This window comes from Neopsephotus bourkii, unplaced genomic scaffold (assembly GCF_033783945.1).
Source record: "Neopsephotus bourkii isolate Nb327-2 ecotype Australia unplaced genomic scaffold, CSIRO-AGI_Nbou_v1 NB_1557, whole genome shotgun sequence".
NCBI lineage: Eukaryota > Metazoa > Chordata > Aves > Psittaciformes > Psittacidae > Neopsephotus > Neopsephotus bourkii.
Genome location: NW_026902033.1, coordinates 94,653 through 103,198, shown reverse-complemented (window position 1 = coordinate 103,198; position 8,546 = coordinate 94,653). Strand labels below are relative to the sequence as shown.

General features: G+C 49.1%; 1 protein-coding gene across 1 annotated transcript; it reads left to right on the top strand.

Moving 5' to 3' along the window:
• Positions 1 to 1,929: 1,929 nt before the first annotated feature.
• RAD51 (RAD51 recombinase) lies at positions 1,930 to 8,546 on the top strand. The gene is made up of 9 exons (XM_061370973.1): positions 1,930 to 2,083; positions 2,547 to 2,684; positions 3,733 to 3,850; positions 4,382 to 4,473; positions 5,209 to 5,303; positions 6,192 to 6,305; positions 6,614 to 6,743; positions 7,702 to 7,823; positions 8,093 to 8,546. The coding sequence occupies exons 1-9, from the start codon at positions 1,997 to 1,999 to the stop codon at positions 8,214 to 8,216; spliced, it is 1,020 nt and encodes a 339-aa protein (XP_061226957.1). The 5' UTR covers positions 1,930 to 1,996; the 3' UTR covers positions 8,217 to 8,546.

Genomic DNA, 8,546 nt, shown 5'->3' with positions numbered 1-8,546 from the left:
TCCTTGTGATTCGTGGCTTCTCTAAACCTGTGGCTGAAAATTTGCCTGTTCCTAGTGCAATAGTTTTGTTGGCTATTTGTGAGGACTTAATATAACTTGACTTTTATTTGATTGGGGTTTTGGGGGTTTGGTTTTGTTTCCTTTGCCTTTCCTAGTGTTGGCTTATCTATGGTGTGTCTTTTGCAGAACAATTTGCTTTTTTTAACTAGAAAAATAGTGCTGAAGCTGCAAATAACTTGAGAATTATACCTGGACTTTTCCATTTCCTAAGGTCGTTGTAACCAGGAGAGGGTGCTGCAGCAGCATGTCATGAGCACGGTTCATTTGGGCTTTTCTGTTCCTCTGGTTTCGTTTTCTTTCAGCATCTCCACAGGCCAAAGGAGCTGATAGTGATGAAGACTGAGGTGAGGTTTTGGTGGAATTTATTGACTCAATGGAGCAGGTGAAACAAAGCCAAGCCAAGTGTTTGCAGGAGAAAAAGGGGATCAGGCAGAAAGGGAGCAATCCCAGACTTAGATTTAATTTGCATTTGCATTTGATGTTCTTATTTAAACATCTCTTGGGGGATTAGGACTTAAAGATCACAACATCTGCCATCGATAGGGCCCGATTGTTAACAACTGTCTGCGTTACTGTTAACAGATACAGCATATTTACAAAGCCTCTATCATTTGGCAAGCCAAGTTACGGTGAGAATGCTCGTAAGGAGCAGCACACCCAGGGAACAGCCCTCCTCCTCTTCTCCCAGCTGTTGCCCCCATTCCACCCTCCCTGCCCCGGTGCTGCTCCCAGGACCCACGCAGTGTGACCCCCACCGCCGGCGGCTCCGCTCCCAACGCCGCTGGAGGGCTGCGGCCCCTTTAAGGAGCCGCCGGGAGGGGCGGGGCTTTGCGTGTGCGCTCCGTCACGTGACGCCGTGGCGGGCTCCTCTGAACCGGCGGCGGCGGCGGCTGCAACCACAACGGCCGGAGCTGCGCCGGGCCCGGCCCCGCGGGTGAGAGCGGCCGGGGCCACCTTCCCCTTCCCTCCCCTCCAGCCTCGGCCCTTCCTTCCCCTCCGCCTCGCTTCCCGGCGGGGCCGAGGGCGGGAGCGGCTGGGCCGGGCGGGCGGCCGAGGAAGGCCTGGGCGGCCTGAGGAGCGCGGCGCGGGGTTCTGAGGGGAAGTGGGAGCAAGTAACGGGGGGGAGGTGGCCGGAGGAAAAGTAAGGGCCTGCAGGGGGGCTGCGGGTGCTGAGGGCCCGGTCCGGCTGCCCGCGGTGTTGGTCTCGGGGGACATGGGGTGACCGGCAGCGGGAAGGGCCCTGGCGCTGCTGCACTGCCGGCAGGCGGCGGGTCCTGGAGGGGGCAGCTGAGGGTCTGTTTGGACAAGGGCCTGTAGGGCCAGGCCAAGGGGAATGGCTTGAACCTGCCTGAGGGGAGACTGAGCTGAGCTCTTAGGCAGAAGCTCTTCCCTGTGAGGGTGCTGAGGCGCTGGCACAGGGTGCCCAGAGAAGCTGTGGCTGCCCCATCCCTGGCAGTGCTCAAGGCCAGGTTGGACACAGGGGCTTGGAGCAAGCTGCTCCAGTGGAAGGGGTCCCTGCCCGTGGAAGGGGTTGGAGCTGGAGGAGCTTTAAGGTCCCTTCAGCCCAAACCAGGCTGGGATTCTGTGATCTACAAACGTGGCCATGTCACTTACTGCTAAAATGAGATACTGCTAATATCAAATGAATTCTGTGATATTCTCAGTCCTGTGGAGCTCTCCATTAAAGCTCTTATTCCTCAGCAGGTAACACAGGAGTTGTTTTGGGGTTTTGGTAATAATGTTTAGTACTACCTAAGAAAGCACACAAGAGATTCCCCCTCATAGCTAAGAGGGGACAAACCCACCACCTACTGCTTTGGATGACCTGTGAACATGCTCTGAAGCACTTTGCACATGTATCTTGTTTGGGTAGTGCGTGCTGCTTCACAAAGTGATGTGGTCTCTCCTAGTGGGGCTTGACTGAGCGCGCCGGGCCATGGCCATGCAGATGCCCTTGGAAATGAATGCGGATACTTCAGCAGAGGAGGAGAGCTTTGGGCCCCAGCTCATTGCTCGGTTAGAGGTGGGTCAGAGTTGGCTCCAGAGTAAGTTCTCAAGGAATCTGTTAGTCGTTTTCCTTAAACACCAATCGCATCTGAAATTGTGTGGCTGAATTCTTGTGTTCTGTCAGAAAAACCCCAAACCAAATCTCTCAGCATGTTAACAGCTGTGCCTTATGTTACTTTGCCTTACTCCATACCCTGTCCTGGTGTGTCTTGGTCACTTCTGGCATCTATTAAACCAGAGAATAGAATCTTCTGCCCATTCTCTGCATCAACATGGTCAATATCCTAACATTACACTGGTAAAAGGTTCTTGTTTTTTTGATTCTTTGCATATTGAGTGAGTAGGGAGGTAAGCTTCAGAATCTGACTTGTAATAGTAGCGTGTGATCCAGGCCTGCTGGAGCCAATTGAGGGCATTTAGTGGAAGTTAGATTTTGAATCTGTCTCTCAGTGTGTCCTTTTTGTCTCACCTCCCTTTAGCAATGTGGTATAAATGCAAACGATGTGAAGAAATTGGAAGAAGCTGGATTTCACACAGTGGAGGCTGTTGCTTATGCACCAAAGAAGGAGCTCCTAAACATCAAAGGCATCAGTGAAGCCAAAGCTGACAAAATCTTGGTAAGGAATTATGGAAAAGCCTTAACCCAAGATAGTGAAGAAGTTTTATTTCTACTGGCTTAAAGCTGTGTAGTGATTTTGGAAGGTCACCTTTAATAATACACTGAGAAGGGCAGTAAAGATGATGAGAGTTATGATGTGACTTTTGATGAGAAGAGACAACAACCACAAAGACCAGCCTCAGGAAGCAAAGAGGAACTGCTGGAAAGGTCTGTGAGAATCATGGAGGGTATGGAGTGTGCCTGAGATGACTGTCATTTCTAGTTCAGTATTCCTCATGATAAGGCAGCTTATGATAAGCCTCAAGCAAAGGAAGTACTTTTAAAAGCAGGATGTCATCACTTCCATCCCTGGCAGTGTTCAAGGCCAGGTTGGATGGGGCTTGGAGCAACCTGCCCTAGTGGAAGGTGTCACTGCCCATGGTAGGTGGTTGGAGCTGGAAGAGCTTCAAGGCCCCTTCCAACCCAAACCAGTGTGGGATTCTAAGTTATGGAACTGTCCCAGTACAGCTGCTGCTCTTGAGTGTGTTAGTTGTGCACCTTGGACAGGTATTCACCCTGAGACAAGGGGTTTCCTTCCGGGACTGAGAGGGAAGCCAGAGTCATTGATCTTGTATATCCTAGTCAAGAACATGGAGTTCCTGCCACACTAGTTCTCATTTATCAGAATCTGAGCCAGCACAGCGTTGAACTCCAGTTCTTTCCTTGCTCTGCATGTTTAGTCAATATTTAGGAGCACAGCATTCCTGCTGGGCTGTATGCCCACCCTCTGTGTTTCAGGTTTCCCAGGGACAGAACTGAACTGAAAGTGTGGGGGGGTGAGGAGGGAAGTGTCCCAGAAATTACACAGATGATGTTAGTGCTTTGTCTTTGAGCAGAATTTCAGCTCTGTTCAGAGGTACCAACTGATAAATGGTCTGTGAAATACAATGTACACAGGAAACTATATGGGGCTTCTCCACAAAACAAAACATTACAGTATTCATTACTAGAAGGGGGAAACAAATGGGGTGATCTCTCCTTTCACTGCTGGGTTTGGTTTCCTTTAGGCTGAAGCAGCTAAACTGGTCCCCATGGGTTTCACCACAGCAACAGAATTCCACCAGCGAAGGTCAGAGATCATCCAGATCACCACTGGCTCCAAAGAACTTGATAAACTTCTTCAAGGTAAGAACTTCAGTTCTCTCTACTGGTTAACCTCAGTTAGCTGTGAGGGTTTTTTCCTATGAATATGGTCCTTGCACAAAAACACATAAAACACACAGGGTTTGGATTAAAAATCTCAATTACCATTCTCTTCTATCACAAATTATTTTGTTTTAAAAGCTGCAGAAATAGTTTTAAATCCTTTTAATCACGATGCAATACCCAGAGTGGTTCATCTTGGATGTTTCTCATTTATTCTGGTCTATGACCTATTTCAAGAAAGCAAAACCAGGGATCAGCTTCTCCCTGTTCCTGCTTGTAATAAAAAATCAAACCAAGTTGCTTCAGCTTTTTCAGCATCTTCACAATTCCACATACCTAAAGTTCTTACCTGCACACGAACAAATGTCAGGGTGAAATCCAGTTTTTCCAATTAGACTTCTGAATCTTTTAACCAAAGTAATTGTTAAACTGAGTCTTTAAATGGAATACTTTATACATGGTCTTTGTTTGAAATATATGACCTGTAAAAAATTCTTCTTTTCCTCTCAGGAGGGATAGAAACAGGATCCATCACAGAGCTCTTTGGGGAGTTTCGTACTGGGAAAACACAGCTGTGTCATACCCTAGCAGTAACCTGTCAAGTGAGTGCTCCACTTTATTCCAATCGAGTATTCAGAACACACAGCTTTTGGTTACTTGCTGTTTTGTGCACTTTTCTCACCCAGTACAAATGTGATGCATATAAAGAGCTGCAAAGAACGTGTGTCCAGCACCCTTGGTTGTACCTGCAGCTTTCTAGGAGCTTTTGTTTTATGCTTCTTCTGCCTCTAGGATTACTTCAGCAGCAGTTAAGTTTGTGATGTTTTTAACCTGTGTTTTATGTGGTCTGTAGCTGCTTTTTTCCCTTTCCTCAGTGTTCTGACAACAACTTTTAACACATCAGACTCATAGCATGATTCTAGGTCTTAAATGCAGGGAAGCAGTTGATCTCTCATTTGATTCAGGTGCTCTAGACTCAAAGAGCAGATCAGTTTGGAGTAATGTTTTATATGATCTTAATTTAAACAAGGAATAGTGTTTATTACTTTCAAGAGGTTGCTGTTTCATAAAATATTAGAGGCTTTGTGCTTAATTTATCATTTATTTGACACCCTTATGTACCTAAACCTACCAGCTCCAAGTTAAGTGGAGTCCTCTTATGTAGGTGTTGGAGATTGGAAACAGGAATCTTCCTCCTCATTTTTCTCAGATAAATGTGACTTCACTCACAGTATCTTGGTGTGTTGCTTATTGTGTGATACCAGTTGAGAGCATAAGGTAGTAACTGGCTTCTTTGTTGACATGGTTTCATGTTCTTCCATTTGCTTTCCCTTTAGCTTCCCATTGACCGGGGGGGTGGTGAAGGAAAAGCCATGTACATTGACACAGAGGGGACCTTCCGTCCTGAGAGGCTTCTTGCTGTGGCTGAAAGGTCTGTACCCACAGCTGGGGGTAAGCTGCTGTTAGCTGAAGGAATACATTTACTCATGGAATAACTTAGTTGTTAAGGATCCCTGTGTAAATCAGCCCATCTCCTCACATTCACAGTGCTGTTGAAGTAGAACTCCAACCCCTTTCCTGTGTTCCAGTTATCTGCTCCGTGCAAGTTGGACCTCTTCACTACCTGTGCTTTATAAACAGAGGTTCTAGTTTTAGCTGTGACAGCAGCTTAACACCACTGTCCCCTGGAATATGATGTCTTCACTTCTCATTAGTGTCTCTTTCAAATTGAGTTTTCCTGTTAGTGGAACACATGCACAGATTTTCCTTACATTTTACCAATAGCATTACCTTGAAGCAAAGATCCTTTTGTAAACAGGCTATTGCAACAGCAGCTGGAAAGTTCTTGTTAGGGCATATGAGAGCATCCACTAAGGGGTTGAAAAGCTGCTTTTGCACCTCCAGCCTCTATCTCAGAATGGTTTGATACCAATTGGAAAGTAAAACTTAATTACCCAAATAATTCTGCTGCCTGCACAGAGGTTCTGGTTCCATTGAGAAGCCTGAAGTAGTGGCTCTCTATGTGAGCATAAGAGCTACTTCTGCCCTTGAGATTCTTCAGACTGCTTCTGTGGGGCCTAGTGTCTGATGTTCTCCTTGACTGTTGTTCCTAGGCAGGAAAACAGTCTTTAACAACATTTTCTGATCATTCTCTTCTCTCTCCTCACCAAGTTGTGTGGCATTTTTTATGCCTGCTTTTATCTCCAAGACCCTTCCAGGAATGTGAGTTTTTATTCCAGTCCTTAGGTGAACCCACTAGCTAACTCCTAGTCAAGAAGCTGCCACTGAAGGATTTTTATCTATCTTCTGCTTTCTGCAGGTATGGCTTGTCAGGCAGTGATGTCCTGGATAACGTGGCTTACGCTCGAGGCTTTAACACAGACCACCAGACCCAGCTGCTCTACCAGGCGTCCGCTATGATGGCTGAATCACGGTAATGGTACCCAGTGAGATGGAATGAGTTTTGTGCCAGCCCATCATCATCCTGTAAGGCCACCTGTAGATGATGACCAAGTGCAGGAGAAGTATAGCTGACCTGACTGTGAAATGTCAGAGTCATTTATTAATCTCAATGTTGCAGATCAAGTCAGTGTTAAAAATCATCCTTCTGCTCACTGTCCGCCTGGGGAGCATCCATCCACGTGGTGGCTGCAGCCGTACAACGTGCTGGGCACCGGCTCCAGCAGAGCCATTACTCAGGCCTGGACATGTTGGTGACAGCCTTGTCCTCGTCCCCTGCAGATACGCGCTGCTGATAGTGGACAGTGCCACCGCCCTGTACCGCACCGACTACTCGGGCCGCGGGGAGCTCTCGGCCAGGCAGATGCATCTGGCCCGCTTCCTGCGGATGCTGCTGCGCCTTGCGGATGAGGTGAGCTGGACCTGGCTTCAGTCTCTGCAGGGGGGTGTTGGGTTTCCTTTCTCTTGGGAAGCTTAGCAGTGTTGTACAGATGGCTGTCATAGAACCACGGAATCAACCAAAGGAAAAGAGCTTCAAGCACATCCAGTCCAACCCTTACCCCAGCACTGCCAAGGCCACCCCTAACCCATGGCACTGAGGCCTCGTCTCCACGGGGTGTGAGCACTTGCAGGGCCGGTGCCTGCAGCCCTGCCCTGGGCAGCCTGTTCCAATGCCTGAGCACCCTCTGGGGCAGGAATTGTTCCTCAGCTCCATCTAACCCTGCCCTGGTGCAGCTTGAGGCCGGTTCCTCTTGTCCCATCCCTTGTTCCTTGGGAGCAGAGCCCAGCCCCTCCTGGCTCCATCCTCCTGTCAGGCAGTTGGAGGCAGCCATCAGGTCCCCCCTGAGCCTTCTCTTCTCCATCTGAACCCCCCAGGTCCCTCAGCCCTTCCCCATTACACTTGGGCTCCAGGCCCTGCACCAGCTCCATTGCCCTGCTCCAGCACCTCAAGGTCTCTCCTGTAGTGAGGGGCCCAGAGCTGAGCACAGGATTCGAGGTGTGGCCTCACCAGTGCCCAGCACAGGGGCACTATCCCTGCCCTGGCCCTGCTGCCACATTGGTGCTGGTACAGGCCAGGATGCTGGGGCCTTCTTGGCTGCCTGGGCACAAGCTGCTCGTGTTCAGCTCCATCCGTCAGCACCCCCAGCTCCTTTTTCATGAGCAGTTTCCAGCTGCTCTTCCCCAAGCCTGGAGCATTGCAGGGGTTGTTCTGGCCTAAGTGCAGGACCCAGCACTGCCCACTCAGGGTCTGCTTCCACAGAAGAGTGGGTACAGACAGCAACACATAGTGGGTTTGGGGGGCTGATTTTTGTCCTCTGTTTGCATTGTGGCAGATCAGTTGATTTCAGGTGTTGCTTCTCTCCCTGCAGTTTGGAGTGGCAGTTGTGATCACCAACCAAGTGGTAGCACAAGTAGATGGAGCTGCCATGTTTGCTGCAGATCCCAAAAAGCCTATTGGAGGGAATATCATAGCACACGCTTCCACCACCAGGTGAGAGAAGAGATGATCGTCTTCCATTCACTTTATTTGGGAGGATTCTGTGATCCTACCTATATACCTTTAAATCCTGTCAATGGCCAGCCCAGCTCGTTTCTTGACAGCTGAGTGCCACTGAGCCCTCATTAATCTGCAGACCCATGACCGTTGTCAGAGGCTCTTACAGCTCTGCACTGTGCTCTCTCCATGTACTAACACAGGGTTGTAATGGGTTGCCTAATGCATACTGCACATCCTGACCTGCTTTGTCTCCTCCCTCCCAGGCTGTATCTGCGGAAAGGCCGAGGTGAAACCAGGATATGTAAAATCTACGACTCCCCTTGTCTTCCCGAGGCTGAAGCAATGTTTGCTATCAATGCTGATGGAGTGGGAGATGCTAAGGACTGAAAGTCTCATTCCCTTCCCGCTGTAACCCATGGCCGGGTGTCTTAAAAGGCTCCTTCCTTTGTGACACCTTATAGATGCTTTCCCTGTGCTGCTGCTGGGTAAAGGCTGGCAGAGGGACCCATTTCGGCACTGAACTCTGCAGCAAATACACTCTGAGGCCCATCTGGAGCTGTTGCTTGGAGGAATTCTACCCTCTTGGCCCTTTGTCGTGTGTTTATTAAGGTGGTTTCCTGAGAACACACTCGGAGGACCACAGCCCTTGTGTGTTCCTCATGGCTCTCGCTCCAGCTGGAGGCTCCCAGAGGAAACAGCACAGTAATATCTGAGTAC

What these genes read in the sequence shown, in the direction of transcription:
- RAD51 (XM_061370973.1), top strand. Translation starts at nt 1,997, where the DNA reads ATGGCCATGCAGATGCCCTTGGAAATGAATGCGGATACTTCAGCAGAG. An exon ending in CCAAAGCTGACAAAATCTTG is followed by an intron (nt 2,685 to 3,732) that starts GTAAGGAATTAT and finishes GGTTTCCTTTAG; the next exon opens with GCTGAAGCAGCTAAACTGGT. An exon ending in TGCTGCGCCTTGCGGATGAG is followed by an intron (nt 6,744 to 7,701) that starts GTGAGCTGGACC and finishes CTCTCCCTGCAG; the next exon opens with TTTGGAGTGGCAGTTGTGAT.